The sequence below is a fragment of the Trichomycterus rosablanca genome, unplaced genomic scaffold (genome assembly GCF_030014385.1).
Source record: "Trichomycterus rosablanca isolate fTriRos1 unplaced genomic scaffold, fTriRos1.hap1 scaffold_139, whole genome shotgun sequence".
In the NCBI taxonomy this organism is placed as follows: Eukaryota; Metazoa; Chordata; class Actinopteri; order Siluriformes; family Trichomycteridae; genus Trichomycterus; species Trichomycterus rosablanca.
The window spans coordinates 30,120-54,614 of record NW_026946967.1 but is presented as its reverse complement, the minus strand read 5'-3'; the positions used below and the strand labels follow the sequence as shown (position 1 = coordinate 54,614).

Below are 24,495 nucleotides of genomic sequence, written 5' to 3'. Positions count from 1 at the left end.
AAGTAGAACCTAATCTAAAACAAGTCTTCTTTACTAAAAGTATGCAATAAATCACCATAAAATATTTAGCCACAATATTCTAACCTTGCTGTATCAGGCTGCACACAGGCAACGGCAGATTCCTGTTAAAGAAACATTTAAAAGTGTTGGTTGTCCTGCACTGAGCTGCTAAGGCAGCAATAATTATCTTTGTCCCCAAAATCTTTAATGGTAATCACCTCAAATCCTGGATTGTCAATGCCATGCTGGGCATGCTTGTGAAGTACAGGATCTTTAAAGCAACTAAAACAGTGTGGTGTGCTCACTGCAACAGTCTTCGAAACGTTGGAGAAATCAACAAAGTATTTGCCACCCCTGGTTCGCGAAATAACCGGCAGGAAGCTGTATCCCCACTGGATCTCACGCGGGATGAAGGAGGTGCGGACCTGGCAAGACGAGCTGGTGGACTCAGCCATGCCATCCAGGAAGACCACCAGCTCAAAGTCCTGCTTCTGCAGTGTGTCGGCAGCCATCTCCGAAAAGGGGCTTGAACTGTCAATCACATGGTAGAGAGTGAGGGGACTGACAAAGAAGAGGTTGTCCTTGCCTGCATCTACTTGGAATTCAACATTTACTTGGTCCAGGATGACGGGCTCTCCGTCGGGAGGGATGCTAGTCCTCACGAACTTGCCATAAATATGGCTCCTGATAAGCAGCGTCTTCCGGAGGTTGGCAACCCGGATCTGCAGGCAGAGCTTTTCATTTTTCAAACTGATCACTGCAGTGTCGCTAAAGGTAACAGTCTTTGCTCGCTTTTTAGGGAGGGACAATTTGGCCAAAATCAGGCCACACATGAAGCAGTTTATGATGGTACCCATTAGAGATTGGATGATGAGAAGGACTACTGTTTTGGCACAGTTCCCTGTTAAGGCTCGTCCACCATATCCAATTGTTGTTTGCGTTTCTAAAGAGTAAAGAAAGGCGCTTGTGAGACTGTTGATATTTTCTACGCACTTTAAATGGCCATTAGGAGTACCCCCAACGTCAAGGTCTCCATTGCTTTTGGCAATCGAGTACCACAGCAGGCCAAAGATGAACCAGCTTCCCGTAAAAGCAGTGATGAAAAAAAGTATAACAAACCGCCATGGAAATTCAACAAAGGTGGTCCAAAAGTCTTTCAGGTACACTAAATAGTTCTGATACGTAACATTGTCATATTCTATGTTGCAGTGGCCGTCTTTGGTCACGAGCCGCCTCTTGCGAATCCTTCGTTCTGTTAAGTGATCCTGAATCGGCTTCCGGATGAACTTCAACATACCTGAAATGTATTTAACAGATTAGTCAATGGTCAGAGAGGTCAACTAAACAGACCTAATTTAGCTCATTTCATCTCTGTATTTGCAGGTGTATTTCATTTCTGTATAAGTTTTAGAGCCCTTTGAAAATGCCATTGATTAATCTTACAGTGCAAAGGCTGGAAACATTTGAACCCTTTGTACTCACTTATTTTGCAGCAATAACCTCCACCAACTTATATTTTATTTTATACATGCACACTACTTGTCTAAAATAAAATATCAGCATGTTTCTTTAATAAACTATGAGTATAAGTCCGTACTTTATCTAGCCGAATATGTACACCAATCAGCCATAATATTAAAACCACCTCCTTGTTTCTACACATATTGTCCATTTTATCAGCTCCACTTACCATTAAGAAGCACTTTCTAGTCCATCTGTTTCTCTACATACTTTTTAGCCTGCTTTCACCCTGTTCTTCAATGGTCAGGACTCTCCCAGGACCTCAGGATTATTTGGGTGGTGGGATATTCTCAGCACTGCAATGACACTGACATGGTGGTGGTGTGTTAGTGTGTGTTGTGCTGGTATGAGTGGAAAATACACAGCAGCGCTGATGGAGTTTTTAAACACCTCACTGTCCCTGCTGGACAGAGAATAGTCCACCAACCAAAAACATCCAGCCAACAGCGCCCCATGGGCAGCGTGCTGTGACCTCTGATGAAGGCCTAGAAGATGACCAACTCAAACATCAGCAATAGATGAGCGATCGTCTCTGACTTTACATCTACAAGGTGGACCAACTAGGTAGGAGTGTCTAATAGAGTGGACACAGTATTTAAAAACTCCAGCAGCGCTGCTGTGTCTGATCCACTCATACCAGCACAACACACACTAACACACCACCACCATGTCAGTGTCACTGCAGTGCTGGGAATGATCCACCACCCAAATAATACCTGCTCTGTGGCGGTCCCGTGGAGGTCCTGACCATTGAAGAACAGGGTGAAATCAGTCTAAAAAGGTATGTAGAGAAACAGATGGACTACAGTCAGTAATTGTAGAACTTCAAAGTGCTTCTATATGGTAAGCGGAGCTGATAAAATGTACAGTGAGTGTAGAAACAAAGAGGTGGTTTTAATGTTACGGCTGATCAGTGTATATGTAAGCTATACATTAACTATCCATTTGTACTTCCTCTATGAAATTAACAATAAATAAAAGGTTTTTATTTCTAGTTTTCCCCTATTCACTTTTTAATTTGGTACATATTTAGTTCATGCTTGCCCTATTAGCAAGATATAAGAATAAATGAATAAAAATGTAATCTTACCTTCACTCAGACAGAAGTTATCAGCAGATCTTCTCAGACTGGAACTCAGTCTTCATCAGCTCTCATTTAATTATATTACTTCCCAAAATATTAATAGGACTACAGTCAGGTTTCATAAAATTCAGCAGTTTCATTTCCCCTCCAAGCAAACAACCACCGGAGTGTTGATAAAAAATAATCCTCAGTGAAATGCCCTAATCCCAGGCACATGCCACTCATTACACAAAGAAAGTAACAAGTGGTTGATTTTTTTTACACTCATATTCAGCATAAAAGGTTTTAGTTAGTAAGAACATTCAGATAAACGTCTTAACAATATTACACTGCTTTTCATTTCACACATGGTCCCCCAACGGTCAGTGCAACAGTGGAATTTGGGAAAAAGTGTACCCCATCTGAAGAAAAAACCTCCCAACTCCCCACTGCTTGGTTTTAGTAAAGCTTCACATGGGGCCACAAAATGAAAAGCATTTCTTCAAACACAATTCCTTTTATTTCCTGCCCCCATGTTACAACAGCCCTCATGGAATTTACATTATTGTAGTTAACTAACACTTTATGTATCTACACTTCAATACAACAGCTTGAATACTTAGACATTTATATATTAAATAAGCTGAACTATATTCAAAACTTTTAAGTCACCAAGCAGTAATTAAAAACTAACATTAATTATCCTAGCTGCTACCTGATCAGCAGTTAGCACTAATCTCCAATAAATCTTGCTTATTTTTTACGATTATAAACTACATACACAACAGAACCTTTTTTCTAAGGGGAACATGCATTTGTGCTGGAGATACACAGTGTTACCCATTATGCAAAAAGTACATCAGTGTATTTGAGAGAACTGAAACAAATGGTATGCCTATTTCTAAACAATACATTTAAAAGGAGTTTAAGTTTGTGTGCTGAAGTTGGAGACAGTGTTGCTGCTAATCTGGATTGAAGTCCCATGGTGTTGAAACATAAGTGGGTTTAGAAAGTCTGCAGGTAAAGGTCATGGCCAACTTTTGGTATAAGTAGATTCCACACCTGATCAGCTTTTTCATGATATACACTGGATCATGTGGTAAAATCTGACAGAACTTTAAGTACAGTTAAATACACTAGCACACCAGAGTTGGGGTTTCGACTACATCGTATCGAATCTCAGCTCTGCCTTTCCGACTGGGCTGGGCGGCTGCATGAACAACGATTGGCTGTTGTTCAGGGTTAGGGGTAAAAAAAAAAGTCGGATCATAGGTCCTCATAACTGGTGCAACTGCGGCCCGTGCTGGCTGACTGATGGTGCCTGCACAGGGCTGAGGAATAACGCTCATGGGGGTGTGGCCCTCCGTACACAGTGCCCGTCGGTGTATGAACTCGACTCGTGCAGGTGAAAAATGCAGTCTGTACTGACTGTACGTGCCAGAGGGGGCGTATGTCAGTTGAGAGGCGTCCTCAGTCAGCGGTGAAGGGTCGAATCAGTATAGAGGACGCAATCAAGGTAATTGGACACGACTAGATTAGGGGAGAAAACTGGGGGGGATCAGAAATTTCAGAGAACGGACAAAGTCTTTAGTCTGATTTAACTGGCATACTGGAACATTCGTTTTGGACATAATCTCTTCAGAAGAGTTCTCGACTCTCAGTATGAGGCCCAGAAACCACAAAGCTTTGGCTTTACCACAAAATGAATTCACATCATGAAGCCATTCAGACTTTGTATACCTACATTTAAAATGATAAACCACTCAAAGCGTCTTTATTGTACAAAAAATATGTTCTATTAAACACTGCAGGATTTCTGAAATTATGACAATTTATTCATTCATTCATTCATTCACTGTGTTTTGCCACCGCTTTATCCTGGTCTGGGTCATGGTGGGTCTGATTCATTGGGCGAAGGGCAGAAAACACCAGTCCATCACAGGGCAGACACACACTCATACCTAGGGCAGTTAAATAGCTGACCTGACTGCATGTCTTTAGACAAAGGGAGATCATGCAAACCCCAAACAGAAAGGACCCTGCCTGCCTGATTGGGGAATCAAACCCATACCCGCTACCCACTGCACTGTGCCACACAAAATCTACATATTGTTGCATGAATGACTTCTCTGTATAGTCCTCATATTTCCAAAGAACACTGGGGTCAGGATGTTAAAATTTTAATCCTAGTCTGATTTAGAAAAACAAACCCTCACCCTCCACACACACACACACACACACACCCACACACACAGCAGCTAAATCTTTCCTGCTTCTCTGAACTTGGTCAGCAGTGCATCATCTGCCCGTATGGGGAAGGTGAGGGTGCGTTTTTGGTAATACTCAGGTTGGACCTGCAGGTTCTGTATAACATCTGTAAGCAGATGTGCTCTCTCTACTCCACATCCTGGAGCTTCATAATCTAGAGAGGTGAAGTGCACATGGATGTGGTAGTAGGACGGCTGGTAGTGCAGGTACATCCGCAGCTTAGACGAGGGAACATTGTACTTCTTCCCAATGGCTTCCTGTGAAAGTAGTGATGCATTTTAATAAAAAGCAGTTTTAACATTTTCTTCGCTTACTTAACTAGTCTTTCACCATCTACTATTCATAATATTGTGGAAAGATTTGGAAAATCCAGATACATTTTTATCAGAAAGCCTTATTTTTTGCCAAATATGACAATACCCCATATTAATTAAACAGATCACAATTAGTATTGTAACATAATTTAATTGGCTTGCACTGCACATATGGCAAGTTTACTTTTTGACACTATTAATTTATGTCTTGGTAAATATTTGTGTCAGTATTCTTTAGTACTTACCACTCCAGGCACTAAATTACGCTAGCCCACTATCACTGGAATTTAGAATTTAAATATCCAGAGAGACTATCGGATGGCCAGGCATCTACATACAAACATGATTGGCTATGTATGAAAAGGGGGAGATAGCCAAGGGTGGATTGGCCTCCTATCCGGGGTAAGTTACTGCTTTGCACCCAGTGATTCTGGGGAAACTGGATCCACCATGACCCAGACCAAGATAAAGCTGGGGTAAAACATAAAATGAAATGAAATGACTTACCACCCCCTTTTCAAGGATGTTTCTTAATAAAGGAAGATTGTCTGGAGTAAGATCTCTTAAACTCTTCAGGTCCCGCCGATGTACAATGGCAATCAGATATAAATCATCCAGCTGAAAAAGAAGAAGAATTAAATAAACATTTCAAATTATTACATGAAGCAGTAAATCTGTAACTCTGATATTAAATGAATGCTGTATTTGTCCTTATATCTTGATTTAGCTAAGAAAACACATCTTTCTCGTCTGCTCCCGTATTTAGGTTTCGCCACAGCGGATCATTCTAGTCTGCATACCAGATTTAGCACAGTTTTTACACTGGATGCCCTTTCTGACACAATCCTTCTTTTAATATGGGTTCAGGACTGGCACTAAGACCCCACCCCCCTCTCCACGCCTCAGACGTAGCCAATTATGTCTTTGCAGACACCTGACTGGCCGATAGCAATGCTGAGCTTTGAACCCTGGCTCTCATCAGAAGTGGGTTAGTGTATTTTACTTCTGCACCACCTGAGGGTCACAACTTAGAAAATGCTAAAGCATTCACTCACCTGCTTCTGGTCCCATTTAAAATCTGGCAGGAGGACAAAGCCGACATGAGGGTCTGGATCTTCAAACACAATCCTGTCAGCTTCAGCTTTCTTTTCCAGAATGTTGTAAACCCACTGCAGAACAAAAATGCACCTTATGAAGTACAGGTCTAACACATTTACATTTCTGCTCAAATGCAATATGAGCAGTGTAGGGTTCGGGGCCATGTTCGTTGGCCCAACGATAGCAACTTGGCAGTGGTGGGGTTTGAATCAGCAACCTTCTGATCCGTAGTCAGGTATGTTTGTTTATTGGGATTTTAACGTCATGTTTTACACTCTTCGGTTACATTCATGACAGGAACGGTAGTTACTCATTCACTGATGTCAGTAACGCGTTACTCTAATCTGACCACATTTTTCAGTAACAAGTAATCTTACGCGTTACTATTTCCAATCCAGTAATCAGATTAAAGTTACTTATCCAAGTTACTGTGCGTTACTATTTTTGTCATTTTCCTTAGTAAAAAGATATATTTTTGCTTTCTTCTTGTGTCTCGGGGAGTGACGTCTGGCCTATGCGACAATTAAGTCACGTTTTCAGCATGAGGACAACTCACGTGTAATACCACGCAACGACACAAACGTAAACAATGGAGGGAGGAGAGAGATGCGCGTTTTCTAGCTGGAAATACAGGCACTATTTTGAATGTGTCAGCTAAAGATTTTATATTTTATAAAAACAAGTATTTTTTTCAGGAAATAGTTTTTCAGTTCAACTTTAAATGTCAGGAGATACATTGTTACTGTTAAAAACTTCCAATAAAGTGAGTATTGGCAAAACTGGTTGTCATTTTTACGTTGAGGCGGCGGGGGGTGTCGGCAGCTGCTGAATGTAACTAATAAAGTAACTTGTAATCTAACTTACTTAGTTACTTTTAAAATCAAGTAATCAATAAAGTAACTAAGTTACTTTTTAAAGGAGTAATCATTATCATAAATCAGATTACTTTTTCAAGGTAACTATGCCATCACTGTACTCATTACACAAGATTCATCACTTCACAGGTTTAATGTCAAACACAGACAGTTTTGTATCTCCATTTCACCTCACTTGCATGTCTTTGGACTGTGGGAGGAAACTGGAGCACCCGGAGGAAACCCACGCAGACACGGGGAGAACATGCAAACTCCACACAGAAAGGCCTAGACCGCCCCACCTGGGGATCGAACCCAGGACCTTCTTGCTGTGAGGCGACAGTGCTACCCACTAAGCCACCGTGCCGCCCTGTAGTCACTGACCAACAACACAACATGATGCACTACTTTGGAGGAAATGATAGAAGCAGGTGTGATAATGTGAAGAAGACCAACCTGCACACTGAAGCTTTGTTGGGTTATGTGAGGAAGAGTGATGGAACGATAATCATCCTCAGTTTCGTTGATGAGGAAGGTCTCCTGGCGCAGGTATTTCTTCACATGCTTCTCTGTTGCTGGGCAGATCACAGTGGTTTTGATTCCTATCCGCTTGTTAAGTCGTGACGTGTCGACCTTATGAAACGTCACATCCGGGTCCAAGTTGGCTGAGACCCCTCGTATTTTCAATATACCACAGTGCTGTGTCCGAGTCGGAAAAAAACTACCCAACTGTCTTTCTACCGCTTTTCTTGCAATTAGATATCATGAAGTAATATTTTTGTTCATAATTTAATGTAAACTGTCAAATTCTATATTCATTACACGTGTTTCAAGCTGTTTTTAATTTACATGTAATATGTTCATATAATTTACATGTGATATCCTGGATTTTTGATTTTTATAAGCTATAAGCTATACTGATTAAAAGTAAAACCAAAGAGTCAGAAATGTCAGTTTTCATGTAATGAATTAAAAATATGACTGAATAGTCATTAGGAGGTGCATTTTTCAGTACGCTCTCAGTTCCAAGCCCAAGATTAGATACAAATAGGAGGGTTGTGTCAGGAAAAGCAGAATTATTTCATATTTTATTTTTTAGGATTTTAACATCATGTTTTTACAGGGCGGCATGGTGGGTAGCACTGTTGCCTCACAGCAAGAAGGTCCGTGTCCTTTCTGTGTGAAGTTTGTATGTTCTCCCCCTGTCTGCGTGGGTTTCCTCCGGGTGCTCCGGTTTCCTCCCACAGTCCAAAAACATGCAGCCAGGCTAATTGGAGACACTGAATTGTCCTATAGATACCAAGCCTCTAGGATGCATAAACCAGTGCATTGTAGTGCCGGTCCCAAGCCCAGATAAATAGGGAGGGTTGTGTCAGAACAGGCATCCGGCATAAGAACTGTGCCAAATCAATAATGCGGATCACGCCGCTCAGGTGGCGCAGCAGTAAAAACATGCGCTGCAACCAGAGCTGGATTTCGAAAGTGCGTCGTTTCGATTCCAGCTCTGCCTTCAGCCGGTCGAAGGCTGGGTGGCTATATGAACAAAGATTGGCCTGTTGTTTAGGTGGGGGGTGGGATTGGAGACCGGAGGGGTTGGGTCTCTCTCTGTCAGAATGCGATTACGATCTCTGCCGGCTGATTAAGAGGCGCCTACACAAGAGATGAGGGAGGGTGCCCTTAGGGTGTGTCTCTCCGCATGCAGCGCTAGGTGGCGCCAAACTCATCAATGTGTGGATGGCAAAGATGCATCCGGCTGCTGCCAGTGTTTCGGAGGGGATATGGGTTAGCTTCGATCTCCTCTGTCAGGGCAGGGTTCGGCATAGACAGAGAGGAAGCACGATACTAATTGGACAATTGGATGCGCTAAAGGGGGAGAAATTAAAAAAATAATAATAATAATAAAAAATAATAATAATAATAATAATGCGGATCACGGTCCGCCTGCAACCCCTAAACGGGAGCAGCCGAGGAAATAGATAGAACATCATGTTTTTACACCCTTTGGTTACATTCATAAAAGGACAGGTAATTACTGGTTACACAAAATTCATCAGTTCAAGTCTATAATGTCAAACACAGTCATGGACAATTTTGTATGTTAATCATAATAGATCTTAATAGATTCATTGTATTAATAAACTGCGCATATTGTAATCCAGCACATGTGGACAAACAGACTGTACGATCAAACCTCATGTACCTGACATTCAGATTTATAAAATGCTAATCATATTTTATTATTTAATGAAATTGGTTAGATTTAGCTGTTAAAATAATTAAAATCTCTTCTCAGGTGACCTCATGTGGGGTCCCCGCTCCATTGTTGTAAACTGTTGCTCTAGGGGTTAACACTTTTTCTTTTAATTAGAATGAATTCCAAATTAAGAACACATGAAGTACTGAACTGAATTTAACTTATTGATATTAGAAAATGAAATGGTTAACATTGTGCCTAGATAAATTGGGCACCATTCTTGGGCACTTGATTCGTCTTCAGTTATCTGTGCAATATTATATGATAGTTAACCATTTCATTACAGAACGAGATATGTAGTTTTTTGGTAAATATCACCTTATGCTCTTATCAACACACATTCAGGGCTGTTGCTAAGGCATTTGGTCCCTTATTCCAGCAGATGACATGGCACTCCAAACCATCACTGACTGTGGAAACTTTACACTGGACCTCAAGCAACGTGGATTCTGTGCCTCTCCTTCTCTTCCAAAGGTAATGCAAAATTTACTTTCATCAGAGAACATAACTTGGGACCACTCAGCAGTCCTTTTTGTCTTTAGCCCAGGCGAGACGCTTCTGACGCTGTCTCTTGTTCAAGAGTGGCTTGACACAAGGAATGCGACAGCTGAAACCCATGTCTTGCATACGTCTGTGTGTGGTGGTTCTTGAAGGACTGACTCCAGCTGCAGTCCACTCTTTGTGAATCTCCCCCACATTTTTGAATGGGTTTTGTTTCACAATCCTCTCCAGGGTGCGGTTATCCCTATTGCTTGTACACTTTTTCCTACCACATCTTTTCCTTCCCTTCGCCTCTCTATTAATGTGCTTGGACACAGAGCTCTGTGAACAGCCAGCCTCTTTAGCAATGACCTTTTGTGACTTGCCCTCCTTGTGCAAGGTGTCAATGGTCGTCTTTTGGACAACTGTCAAGTCAGCAGTTCCCCATGATTGTGTAGCATACAGAACTAGACTGAGAGACCATTTAAAGGCCTTTGCAGGTGTTTTGAGTTAATTAGCTGATTAGAGTGTGGCACCAGGTGTCTTCAATATTGTACCTTGTCACAATATTCTAATTTTCTGAGATACTGAATTTGGGGTTTTCATTAGTTGTCAGTTATAATCATCAACATTAAAAGAAATAAACATTTGAAATATATCAGTATGCATTTCACAACACAGCTGGTGATAGAGCCGATCTGTAGGACACGAGAGAAAAGTCCGAACTCGCCTCAGCGTAGTCCGGGGAAACCGGTGGCTCTGTCACCAGTCGCACCTTGCTGTCACCGGGTAGAAGCACACCTATAGCACAAGGAACACCCCAAACGCGCCGCAGCGTAGTTCGGGGAATCAGACGGCTTTGTCGTCAGCCGCAGCTGGAAAGAAGCCAATCTGTTTAGCGCAAAGAATACGCCAAACTCGCCGTCGCGACGTTCGGGGAATCAGGTGGCTATGTCACCGATCGCGCCTCAGCACGATCGGGAAGGAGCACACCTGTTTAGCTCAAGGGACACCCCGAAATTGCCGTCGCGCAGTTCGGGGAGCCAGATGGCTAGGTCACCAGCCACACCTTGCTGTGGACTGAAAACAAAAAGTTGACAAACTGAAAAAAACCAAACCAAACGAAACAGAGCTAAAGGCATGACAACCTGTGGCTGCATGGTGCCTGCTTAAATAAGCAGGCACAGCTGCAGGTTGTCAGCCTTAATTAGGAGGCCTCTAATTTAAGGCCTTTGTTCCAGAGGATCTGTAATTCCTGTGACGCCGGGGACCAAGGTAGGTTAACCCCAACGCCACAGGAAACCTTACAAACAGCACTGCTTTTATCTGCGAGTACTAGATTTTCACTGCTTATTTCATGGACTGGGGGTGAGGGGGATATGGCCCAGAAGCTAGTACCCTGTCAAACACATGTTGGACCAAGATCTGATTTGGGAATTCCTCTGCAACCAAGCAAAATCTAAAAGCAAGGCTCTGTAATGGGTCACTGTAATTGCGGCTGTAATTGTTTCCAAAAAGGTTTCTACACAGTATTGAACAAAGGTTCTGAATATTTTTGTGAATAAAAGACTTAATTTTGCAGTGATTTTCAAAAGACTCCAACAGCACAATTAAACTTTGAGTGTAGACTGATGGGTAAAAAAGGTAATTACATCAATTTAAAATCTAATCCACAACTCAGTAAAGTGTGTATTTACCTGCATGTTTTGCATACAAAACACAGATTTTTTTCAGTGCATATTGTATTTATAATTCAAAAATATCCTCACCTTCAATGCATGAGGGTCGACTTTGACTGCAGAGCTTTAACTGATCTTCTGGTCTGAATTCCAATGGTTCATCCTCACCTTTTAAATAATCCAGCTGTGTTATTTTCTGCCTTCCTGACTGCATGTCAGGATGTGCAATGCTGATAAACTCCTACCCAAAAAGACAAAATGCTGTCAATTAATGAAAAGGTGCTTCAACAAAATATTAGATTGGGAGTGTGTGTTATAGGTTACATTAAAGGTGGAAACATTTTGAAATAATTCATCTAGGTTTCATTTTTTACATTACAAAAACTTCATCATAACAGGGATGTGAAAACATTTTATATCCACTGTAAGGACCTTCTCTAAACTGGTGCTGCAAAGTGTATAATTCGCTTTATACAAAATGTATATCAACATTTTTTTTTGTTTAAAATCCCAACAATACTGATACATATAATACACTTATTCTAGTACAACACACACTACCATGTTATAACTACGCTACCATTTACAAATGATACAAATGTAGAATGTACAAAAACACCAGGACCAAGTGAAGTACATTCAGATCTTTATTCTACGATTTTACTGTTTCATTTACATTCTCAGTATGAAAATGTTTAAAAGTATGATTCAGTATTAGTGATTAATTGTTGCAGTAGTTGGTCTAACAGCAGACGTTCCCTTTCCCTTGACAGTAAGCCATAGTGGTGCATCTTCTTGCAACTAGAGAAAGAAAAAGAATAATTGTGAAACATTATTTAAACAAAAAAAATAAAGAAGAGCAATCAGCTGTTGCAAAAAAATGAAAACAGCAATGAAGAAAAGAGTAATGATCATAATACATTAATTTAATTAATATACTGCACACATTGTAAACCAGCACATGTGGTTTTTAAAAAATCACATTAAATGATCACACCAAACAGACTGTAGGATCAAACCTCAGGTAGCTGACATTGTTATCACAGTAATATAAGCTCCAGATTTATAAAATGTAAATTATAACTATTTTTTTTTTATTAAATAGGTTAGATTTAGCTGTTTAGAACTAAATGTAAACAGTTAAAGTCTCCTCTCAGGTGACCTCATGTGGGGTCCATACCTCAATGTTGTGAACTGTTGCTCTAGGGGTTAACACTCTTTTCGTTTAATTAGAATTAATCCCAAACCAAACCAAGAACACATGAAGTACTGAACTCACTCAGATTTAACTTATTGATATTAAAAAATGGATAAGTTAAGTTATCCATGTGCTTGGATAAAGTTAAGGTGTTCAGTTAAGGTCTTCAGTTAAGGTCTTAACATTCTGTGCACAGATATCCTGTCTGTTTATCTGTCAGCCTGTTAAAGATTCCAAATGTTTAAATGTTAATAAATGTATTTTCTTTGTGAAGTGCCTCCATAAATGGTCTATGTAGTTTAGGTCATATTATAATAATAGCAGCAGCAGGTCAAAGTGCTTTACAGGACAGGTCATTCAGTTCTGCAGCAGGGTGATCCAAAATACAGACGTATGTTAACATAATATTAACAAAGTCAAAATTAAAATTTTGCAGCGGCCTAGCCCACATTTTGACATTTGAATTCAATAGACATGCTGTGGAATCACCTAAAATCAGATCCAAGCTAGTCTGCCTGCAGTACAGACCTGTATTTTATTGCATTATGATCTGCAAAATTAAAGAATATTTTGTATAGTTTTGCAGCTGAAGACAAACCAATGTCAAATAGCAAAACTTCCAAAACTGGACTAATTGTTGACTTTAGTCCCAAATGATTACCAAGTCCCAAATCCTTTGGTATGTGGGCATTAAATTACAATAAAAAAAATCTGCATTTCATTATCTGAAACTGATATCTGTATTTGTTTATAAAGGTGATGTCTTCTGATGTCTGAAAACCAGTAGACTGTCTGATTTATAACAGATTTAAAGATTTAGAGCAGAAGTAAAGTTGAGCTAAGTGGAGCTAAAATTCCTCAGAAGCCACGTGAAAGTGTAATATCTCCAATATCCCAACATGACATTGAATTTTATTTTTTATTCATTTTTTAAAGCTACACTTTAGGAGCTGATTGGCTTAATCTGTGTCAGCTGGGACAATGCCTTAAAGCATGTGTATGATTCTGCTCCCTAGACTGTAATTGTTTTTTACTCGAACTAATCAACATCAGTGCCAGTCATGCTTTTAGTTTGGAAAAGTATAACATGTCCTTTTCATAACTAAACATAAACATGAAAAACAAATTAAAACAGTGTTTCATTTTTAAAAAAGTTTTAAGGTCCAAAAGGCACCAAATCCCAGGAATGACCCATGTGTGAACTACTCGACAACTTGATTCTGGTGGCCCGCTCTGTGAAGTTTTACAGTAAAACTGATACATTTACAGTTGAACCATAATAGTTCATAGTTCTGCTGTCACCTTTACAGTTCGACCATGAGCACAACTGTGAACTGTCATGTTATTATGACGCTCGTGGTCATCTCTTCCAGTGTTTAATAATACTGAGTGTGAAGTTGGTAGTTCAACTGTAAACATGATATTGTTGAACTGTGAAATTCAGTTTTGACAGTTTTAGTCAACTTACAGTTATAAAATAACTAATACTCAACTTAAGTGTATATGTGTGTGTGAAAAAATACAAAAATAAAAACAAATATTCAGTATATTTAAAATATTTTAATAAGAAACAGTACAGCACACATGTACACATTTATAATACTTCGAATGATACAAAATTAAATTTGCAACATTTATATTATCGACAGTCAGGGAAGCAAACTCCCCAGGGTAAAAAAACAAAAGTGACCAGACATAAACCCTCATGCATACAGGAAAAATATTACATTATATAATAATTTAGATAGATGACTTTGAAGAGCCATTTATTATGCTTATCCTCTCTGATGCCATGTCAGTCTCTGTCTACGGACACTTTACACATTCTTGCATGCGCACTTGACTTGAGACCGTTTTCTCAACCAACCGTTTCTGCCTCCTCACAGAACTGCATCGGGTGTACTGCACAAAATACAAATTTAGCGTAAGTTTTCAGTTATTTCATTCTCAGACAATGTGTGCTCTTGTGTATTTCTTCAAAGATGAACTTCCTGCCAAAGGTGTTATTGAGTCAGAACTCATTGAAGGGCACAAAAATCTGATGATGGAAGATGTCGACGGTTAAACTGTTGTAGTGAACTGCAAAGTGAGAAAAGGAAAAAAGACGTTTGTCAATCATTGCCATGCTAAATCAATGATGATAAGTCATAAACTTAAAAAGATTTATAAAAATAACAGGAATATCTATATTATCCCTGAAAATTTCTAAAATGAGTGGAAAGTCAAAAATAACCCAGGTCTCAGCCTGATATATCTTTAAATTTATTAATTGGAATGTTAGCCAAACGTTAACATTAGCATCACTATGTTAGCTGACGTTTGTTGATTCTTAATCTGCTTTTTAAATGCTTTGTAATGCTTGCAACATGTTAAGACTGTTGCAATTACTTAGATTGTCGTGCTGTTATAGTGCTGAACTGCACCATAATAAACAAATGCTTTTGATATTTCTTATGAGACAATTCATCTTTGATGTCATATCTATACACGTATCTTTTCACATAAAATTAAATAAGCTTCTACAAAGTATTTAATAAAGAATAAATGTATTTGTGAATAAGCTGTTTAAAGTCATTTTCAAAAGAGTCCAAAAGCACAATTACACTTTGAGGGTAGGTTGATGGGTAAAAAAGATAATTATATCGATACAAAACCTGATCTTCTGGTCTGATTTCCAACGGTTCATTATGATCATTTAAATAATCCTACTACAACCCCTGGCAAAAATTATGGAATCACCACTCTTGGAAGATGTTCTGTCAATTGTTTAATTTTGTAGAAAAAAAAAAATCACAGACATGCCACAAAACTATCATTTTTCAAAATGTCAACCTTCTGGCATTAAGAAACAATAAAAAAAAGAAACAAATATAATAGTTGTGGTCAGTCACAATTGCTTTTTTTAGATCAAGTAGAGGAAAAAAATATGGAATCACTCAAATCTGAGGAAAAAATTATGGAATCACTCTGTAATTTGCAGTTTAAAAACAAAACATCTGCAGCAGATTAGATTTGCTAATTATTCTTCAGTTTAAAAAGAGTGCTTACACCTCGGAGAGCTGTTGCACAAAGCAGATTGTCATGAATCATGGTTCCAACACAAGATATGTCAGTTGAAACAAATGAGAGGATTATAAAACTCCTTCAAGAAGATAAATCATTGTGGAATGTCGCAAAAGATGTTGGTTGTTCCCAGTAAGCTGTGTTTAAAATCTGGACCAAGTACAAACAAAATGGGAAGGTTGTAAAAGGGAAGCATACTGGTAGACCAAGTAAGACATCAAAGCATCAAGACAGAAAACTTAAAGCAATATGTCTTGAAAACAGAAAATGCACAACAAAACAAATGAGAAACAAGTGGCCGGAAAGTGGAGTCAATGTCTGTGACTGAACTGTAAGAAATCACCTAAAAGAAATGGGATTTACATACAGAAAAGCCAAACAAAAGCCATCATTAACACCTAAAAAGAAAAGAACAAGGTTAAAGTAGGCTAAAGAAAAGCAATCGTGGACTGTGGGTGACTGGATAAAAGTGATCTTCAGTGATGAATCGCGAATCTGCATTGGGCAAGGTGATGATGCTGGAACTTTTGTTTGGTGTCTGTCCAATGAAATTTATGAAGATAACTGCCTAAAGAAAACATGTTAATTTCCACAGTTGTTGATGATATGGGCCTGCATGTCGGGTAAAGGCACAGGGGAGATGGTCTTCAATAAATGCCAAAGTCCACATTGAAATTTTGGACGCTTTTCTTATTCCATCAGTTGAAAGGATGTTTGGTGATGATGACTTCATTTTTCAAGATGATAATGCATCTTGCCATAGGGCAAAGGACGTGAAAACTTTCCTTCAAGAAAACATATAATGTCAATGGCATGGCCTGCAAATAGTCCGGATCTCAATCCATTTGAAAATCTCTGGTGGAAATTGAAGAAAATGGTCAATGACAAGGTTCCAACCTGCAAAGCTGATCTGGCAACAGCAAGAGACAGTTGAAGGCAGATTGATGAAGAATACTGTTTGTCATTAGTTAACTCCATGCCTCAGAGAGTTTAAACCATTATAAAAGCCAGAGGTGGTGCAACAAAGTAATAATGGTGCAGTGTTTTCTAATGATTCCATAATTTTTTCCTCAGATTTGAGTTATTCCATATTTTTTTCCTCTACTTGATCTAAAAAAAAGCAATTGTGACTGACCACAACTATTATATTTGTTTCTTTTTTTATTGTTTCTTAATGCCAGAGGGTTGACAGTTTGAGAAATGATAGTTTTGTGGCATGTCTGTGATTTATTTTTTTTCTACAAAATTAAACAATTGAAAGAACATCTTCCAAGAGTGGTGATTCCATAATTTTTGCCAGGGGTTGTATGTTAGTTCCTGCCTTCCTGACTGCATGTCAGGATGTGCAATGCTGATGGACTCCTACCCAGTTAATCAAAATGTCCTTCAACAAAGTATTAGATTAGTAGTGTGTGTATTTATTTTTATCCAACAACCTGCCAAAAAAACGTTTGATTTTAGATTGATATTTAATTGAAAAAAATTGGTTAAGTTTTGAAATGATTTAACTAGGTTTCTTTTTTTACATTACAAAAACTGGGCATTATAACAGGGATGCAAGGACATTTTATATCCACTGTTAGGACATTCTCTAAACTGGTGCTGCAAAGTGTATAATTATCTTTATATGATAGATTTATTACACCTGTTACCATGATTTAATAACTAGAAGGTGTAGCCCAGCACTAATGCCCACAAGCTATATAGGCATAGTTTTTTTTTCTTTACATGAATGTTTAAAAATTATGTTGTTCTTTTTCTATTCTCTGTGTGCAATATTATGTTTAAACACTGTAACATATACTTATTAAAACGTAAAAACACCGTAACATTTTTTAAAGATACATTTTACAAGCTTGAATATTTTAAATTTCTCAGTCACTTTAGCATTAATCTCTTTCAAAAAATTCACTGTCCATTTGATTAGCTTCATCTACTATATGAATTAGATGCGTGTGTGGTTATACAATCGTTTGTTGTTCTGTGTACTCACCATTCCACACATTCCATTCATAAAAGAAACTCCCCCACTGAGTTTATGTTCTGAACCATTCTAATAACTGCAATGACACAAACATGGTAATGACATGATGGTAGTGTGTGTTGTTCTGGTATGTGTGTAGCAGGTGCCGCCGTGCTGTTTGGATCCTTTACCCACTTAGCATTGGCTGTAGCTGTAGCTAGAGCTGTTCTTCCATGCACAATGATATTTTCTCTCTAGTTATTTATCAACAATTTCTGACACTTTCTGATAAGATAATGCTGTTGGCACCTATCTTGCCTTAGCATTAAGGTGTTTAATATCCCAACAACACTGCTACATCTAATTTGCTCATTCTAATACAACACACACTACCATGTTATAACTACGCTACTACCATTTACAAATCTAGAATGTACAAAAACACCAGGACCAAGTGAAGTACATGCAGATCTTTATTCTACGATTCTACTGTTTATTTTACATTTGCAATGTAAAAGCTGAATGTTTCTCAGTTTAAAAGTGTGATTCAGTATTCGTGATTAACTGTTGCAGAGGTTGGTCTGGCAGCAGTTTTTGTTCCAACATTCAGCCATTTTGACGCATGACCTTGAATCTAGAGAAAGAAAAAAAGTCTTTATAAACCATAGATCATATTTTAAAGTCATGTAGCTCATGTCATCATTTAGCAAACCTTTTAAAAAAATATTTTGGGTAGTTTGGTGCACCAGTCTGTCATAGCTGAGATCCGGGTTCAAATCTCAGGGGTGCTTTTGGTCGGCCATGCAGGCAGCTACGTGACTCTTTAAAGGCAAATTTTTAAAGGAAGGGGGGGGGGGGTTATTGCTCTGAACAGCATAGCCATTAGGAGGTGCATTTTTCAGTACACTCTCAGTGCCAAGTCCAAGATTAGATACAAATAGGAGGGTTGTGTCAATTTTTACAGGGCAGCACGGTGGCTAAGTGGGTAGCACTGTCGCCTCACAGCAAGAAGGTTCTGGGTTCAATCCCCAGGTGGGGCGTTCCGGGTCCTTTCTGTGTGAAGTTTGCATGTTCTCCCCCTGTCTGCGTGGGTTTCCTCCGGGTGCTCCGGTTTCCTCCCACAGTCCAAAAACATGCAGCCAGGCTAATTGGAGACACTGAATTGTCCTATAGATACCAAGCCTCTAGGATGCATAAACCAGTGCATTGTAGTGCCGGTCCCAAGCCCAGATAAATAGGGAGGGTTGTGTCAGAACGGGCATCCGGCATAAGAACTGTGCCAAATCAATAATGCGGATCATGATCCTCCTGCAACCCCTAAACGAGAGCAGCCAAGGAAATAAATAGAACATCATGTTTTTACACACTTTGGTTACATTCATGACAGGACAGGTAATTACTGGTTACACAAAATTAATCAGTTCAGGTCTATAATGTCACACAGTTATGGACAATTTTGTATGTTAATCATAATAGATCTTAATAGATTCATTGTATTAATAAACTGCACATATTGTAATCCAGCACATGCGGTCAAACAGACTAGGCGATCAAACCTCATGCACCTGACATTGTTATAACAGTAAAATAAGCTTCAGATTTATGAAATCTGAATTATAATTTTATCATTTAATGAAATTGGTTTGATTTAGCTGTTTAGAACTTACTCATATTAGAAAATGAAATGGTTAACATTGTGCCTAGAATATGGTACATTCAGGCCTATTGCTAAGGCTTTTGGTCCTTTATTCCCACACTTGCATTTTAATGTTTTACTTTAACACTTTCTACATACCAACTTCACACACACACACACTTTTCTAAGCTACATCTTTACATACACACTCACACATCAACACAGGAATCTAAAACCTGGCTCTCACACACTCATCTTGATTATATATACTGTATATTGCCAAAAGTATTCACTCACCCATCAAAATTCAGGTGTTCCAATCACTTCCATGGCCACAGGTGTATAAAACCAAGCACCTAGGCATGCAGACTACTTCTACAAACATTAGTGAAAGGATGGGTCGGTCTCAGGAGCTCAGTGAATTCCAGTGTGGTACCATGATTGGATGCCACCTGTGCAACAAGTCCAGTCGTGAAATTTCCTCACTACTAAATATTCCACAGTCGACTGTCAGTGGTATTATAACAAAGTAGAAGTGATTGGGAACGACAGCAACTCAGCCACAAAGTGTTAGAGCCACGTGAAATGACAGAATGGGGTTACAGCTGAGGCACATAGTCACCAACTTTCTGCACAGTCAGTCGCTACAGACCTCCAAACTTCATGTGGCCTTCAGATGAGCTCAAGAACAGTGTGTAGAGAGCTTCATGGAATGGGTTTACATGGCCGAGCAGCTGCATCCAAGCCTTACATCACCAAGCGCAATGCAAAACGTCGTATGCGACACCACTGGACTCTAGAGCAGTGGAGACGTGTTCTCTGGAGGGAAAATCACGCTTCTTTGTCTGGCAATCTGATGGACGAGTCTGGGTTTAGCGGTTGCCAGGAGAACGGTACTTGTCTGACTGCATTGTGCCAAGTGTAAAGTTTGGTGGAGGGGGGATTATGGTGTGGAGATGTCTTTCAGGAGTTGGGCTCGGCCCCTTAGTTCCAGTAAAAGGAACTCTTAATGCTTCAGCATACCAAGAGACTTTGGACAATTTCATGCTCCCAACTTTGTGGAAACAGTTTGGGGATGGCCCCTTCCTGTTCCAACATGACTGCGCACCAGTGCACAAAGCAAGGTCCATAAAGACATGAATGAGCGAGTTTGGTGTGGAAGAACTTCACTGGCCTGCACAGAGTCCTGACCTCAACCCGATAGAACACCTTTGGGATGAATTAGAGCGGAGACTGCGAGCCAGGCCTTCTTGTCCAACATCAGTGTCTGACCTCACAAATGCGCTTCTGGAACAATGGTCAAAAATTCCCATAAACACACTCCTAAACCCTGTGATAAGCTTTCCCAGCAGAGTTAGCTGTTATAGATGCAAAGGGTGGGCCGACATCATATTAAACCCTATGAATTAAGAATGGAATGTCACTCAAGTTCATATGCGTGTGTGAAGGCAGACAAGCGAATACTTTTGGCAGTATAGTGTATATACATATATACTGTATATTTATATATATATAGTGAGAGAGAGGGGGGGTACATACAACCAGTGGCCATAAACATTGATTGCCTAGTGCATGCGTCTTCTCCACCACTGCAAGTTTGAACAGTCTTTGTACTTTCATAAGCATTGGACTTGTAACATTGAAGAGCAGAACCTGTAACAGAGTTAGCACAAAAGAAATGGATATACTTGTAGTTTTTGTTCAAACCATTAAGTATCAGATTGCAGAGAATTTTGAGAGAATAAATTGATCACATTCACCAGGCAGGAAGTTTATGGCAAGGTTTCAATTTAGAGTACTTAATCCATACAAACATGCTTTTGAAGGTTAAAATTACAGCCAAAAAATTGGGTAGAGAATCAAATAAAACTTCTAGTTAAAGCAAAAGTGTTTTCTAAGTGTGTTATAGAGTATTAACAAAATGTCTTATAGAAAAGGTACTCAAGTACTGCATTAGTTTTTAGCTTTTGAAGCCGATAGGCCCAAATATAAGTCTATTGGGACTTCATTATTAAAGCTTAAATTTAAGCACATTTAAAGCTTAAATCACTTACCTCCCACTAAAAGCAGGGAAAGAACCAGAGTCACAAGCAGGAGCTTCATGATTCTGTAACATGAAAAGAATGAACAGTGATGTTCCTTTTTGCAGACAAAGTTCTGATGTTCCTCATTACTAACTACATGTTTAACATAAAAATAACACAGTTTACTCAGTACCAATTGCATGAACACTTTAAATGTGTGTGTGTGTGTGTATATATATATATTATGGCAAGCCAAAAAGGAAGTATATAGCAAACGCTGATATATATAAGTTGAAACTTGATATATATAAATTGAAACTTGATATATATAAATCGAAACCTGATATACATTAATTGAAACTTGATATATATAAATTGAAACTTGATATATATAAATCGAAACCTGATATATATAAATTGAAACTTGATATATATAAATTGAAACCTGATATATATAAATCGAAACTTTATATATATAAATTGAAACCTGATATATATAAATCAAAACCTGATATATATATAATTTGAAACTTGATATATATAAATTAAAACTTGATATATATAAATCGAAACCTGATATATATCAATCGAAACCTGATATATATAAATCGAAACCTGATATATATAAATTGAAACGCTGATATATATACATTGAAACCTGATATATATAAACTAAAACTTAAGTACCCCCATGCACAATGCAAGCAAAAGGGTTTGTGTAACTTTGGTCATTAATTTTTCACTTCAAATACCAAAATTGAAAAGGTTTCAGTCTTCAGTTTCGTTTCAAATAACAAACAAACACACATTGATAGTAATAACGTGACAACATGATCTGACTGTTGTGATTTTTGTGTATAAAACTAACATGACCACGTTACAACGTCCAGTACAAAAATCGCTTCCCCACATTGTTTATTTTTTTGCAGAGCAAATATGTGCACGTCACAAATACAAACACAAAAGTCAGGACAACAGGACGCGTCGTTATTATGACTTTTTTAATACTTGTGCTTGCTTTACACTGTCTACATAATATTATAAGCATGTAAGCGCGTGCAGGCGCATGCGCGTTTATTTTTGATTGAACTGATATAAATGCTGATTTCGGAAAATTAAAATACAAGTTGTTCACAATGTGTGTTTGTTGTTATTTGAGAACAAACTGAAAACTGAAACCTTTTCAACTGTTTCGAATTATATATCTCAAGTTTCCATTTATATATATATCAGGTTTCAATTGATATATATCAGGTTTCAATTTATATATACAGTATATCTCAAGTTTCAATTTATATTGAAACCTTATATATATATAAGGTTTCAATTTATATATATCAGCATTTGCTTTATATTTCCTGTTTGGTTTGCCCTAATATATATATATATATATATATATATATATATATATATATATATATATATATATATATATATATATATATACTGATCAGCCATAACATTAAAACCACCTCCTTGTTTCTACACTTACTGTACATCTGTCAATGTTATCAGTTCCACTTAACATAAAAAAGCACTTTGTAGTTCTACCTTTACTGACTGTAGTCCATCTGTCTCTCTACATGCTTTGTTAGCCTCCTTTCATGCTGTTCCTCAATGGTCAGGACCACCACAGAGCAGGTATTATTTAGGTGGTGGATCATTCTCAGCACTGCAGTGACACTGACATGCTGGTGGTGTGTTAGTGTTTGTTGTGCTGGTATGAGTGGACAAAACACAGCAGTGCTGCTGGGGTTTTTAAACACCTCACTGTCACTAGCGGAACTAAGAATAGTCAACCAACCAAAAATATCCAGACAACAGCACCACATGGGCAAAGTCCTGTGACCACTGATGAATGTCTAGAAGATGACCAACTCAAACAGCAGCAATAGATGAGCGATCGTCTCTGACTTTATTTACTGAATTTAAAAACTCCAGCAGTGCTGCTGTGTCTGATCCACTCATACCAGCACAACACACACTAACACACCACCACCATGTCAGTGTCACTGCAGTGCTGAGAATGATCCACCACCTAAATAATACTCTGTGGTGGTCCTGTGGGGGTCCTGATCATTGGAAAACAGGGTGAAAACAGGCTAAAAAAGTATGTAGAGAAACAGATGGACTACAGTCAGTAATTGAAGAACTTCAAAATGCTTTTATATGGTAAGTGGAGCTGATAAAATGTACAGTGAGTGTAGAAACAAGGAGGTGGTTTTAATGTTATGGCTGATCAGTGTATATATATATATATATATATATATATATATATATATATATATATATATATATTTATATACAAAATAAATAAATGAAGGCATTCTATTCGATTAATTTATTAAAAAAAAACTCCATGTATCATTCATTATTTAATTAATAATTAATCCACAGTAATTATAAACTAAATATGATTTGGTAAATGCAAGCACATTTCTCTTTCACAATTCCCCCAAATGAACAAATGCTGAAGCAATCACAGTAATCTCTTTTTGTAGTAGTACTAAATAACAGTAATGAATAAAGTGTTTGATTATGTTTGTAAGTCACTTTTAAAAGACTACAAAAGAATGTTTACACTTTGTACACTGATTTATAAAAATGGCAATTATATCCATTCAATATCAATACACAACACAGTAAAGTGTGAAAAAAGACAAAAGGTCTAAAAAACTTTCTAAATCCAGTATATTTAGCTGTATGTTTTGCAAAAAAATTCCAGTTTTTCCAGTACATATTGTATGTATAATGTAAAATATCCTCACCTTCAGAGTTTCACCAGCACTGTATGAGGGTTGACTTTTACTGCAGAGCTTGAACTGAATCTTCTGGTCTGAATCCCACTGGTTCATCACCTTTTAAATAATCCTGCTATGCAAGTTCCCGCCCTCCTGATTAGACAGACAAGCAAACAGACAGACTGACAGATAGATAGATTTAACTTTATTGTCATTGCTTAGTACAAATACAAGGATTTTGTGTTGTGTGATTATTAACAATAATTTGCAGTGTATCATCTTCACTGTATACAATCATGTACTGTAAATATTATTTTAATTAATTCATTAACTAATTAA

At 38.2% G+C, this 24,495-nt stretch overlaps 2 protein-coding genes and 1 long non-coding RNA gene across 3 annotated transcripts; all 3 read right to left on the bottom strand.

Annotated features, from left to right (window-relative positions):
* Window positions 1-45: 45 nt before the first annotated feature.
* Window positions 46-2,670, bottom strand: LOC134305458 (ATP-sensitive inward rectifier potassium channel 1-like). Its single transcript, XM_062990161.1, has 2 exons — window positions 2,612-2,670; window positions 46-1,297 (listed from the first exon to the last, which is right to left on the bottom strand). Exon 2 carries the CDS (start codon window positions 1,293-1,295, stop codon window positions 138-140), a length of 1,158 nt encoding a protein of 385 aa, XP_062846231.1. The 5' UTR covers window positions 1,296-1,297; window positions 2,612-2,670; the 3' UTR covers window positions 46-137.
* A 2,172-nt stretch (window positions 2,671-4,842) lies between these two features.
* On the bottom strand, window positions 4,843-11,555 carry LOC134305452 (m7GpppX diphosphatase-like). The gene is made up of 5 exons (XM_062990157.1): window positions 11,550-11,555; window positions 7,575-7,751; window positions 6,222-6,335; window positions 5,674-5,784; window positions 4,843-5,109 (listed from the first exon to the last, which is right to left on the bottom strand). The coding sequence occupies exons 1-5, from the start codon at window positions 11,553-11,555 to the stop codon at window positions 4,843-4,845; spliced, it is 675 nt and encodes a 224-aa protein (XP_062846227.1).
* A 6,660-nt stretch (window positions 11,556-18,215) lies between these two features.
* On the bottom strand, window positions 18,216-24,295 carry LOC134305460 (uncharacterized). The gene is made up of 4 exons (XR_010008538.1): window positions 24,184-24,295; window positions 21,446-21,498; window positions 20,931-21,044; window positions 18,216-18,389 (listed from the first exon to the last, which is right to left on the bottom strand). It is a non-coding gene; the product is annotated as an uncharacterized LOC134305460 (long non-coding RNA).
* Window positions 24,296-24,495: the final 200 nt, after the last annotated feature.

Excerpts from the sequence above, each read along its gene's own strand:
- LOC134305458 (XM_062990161.1), bottom strand. The coding sequence starts at position 1,295 with ATGTTGAAGTTCATCCGGAAGCCGATTCAGGATCACTTAACAGAACGA.
- LOC134305452 (XM_062990157.1), bottom strand. Across the intron at positions 5,785-6,221 it reads TTAAATGGGACCAGAAGCAG|CTGGATGATTTATATCTGAT; the intron begins GTGAGTGAATGC and ends CTTCTTTTTCAG. Across the intron at positions 5,110-5,673 it reads ACATCCTTGAAAAGGGGGTG|GAAGCCATTGGGAAGAAGTA; the intron begins GTAAGTCATTTC and ends CTACTTTCACAG.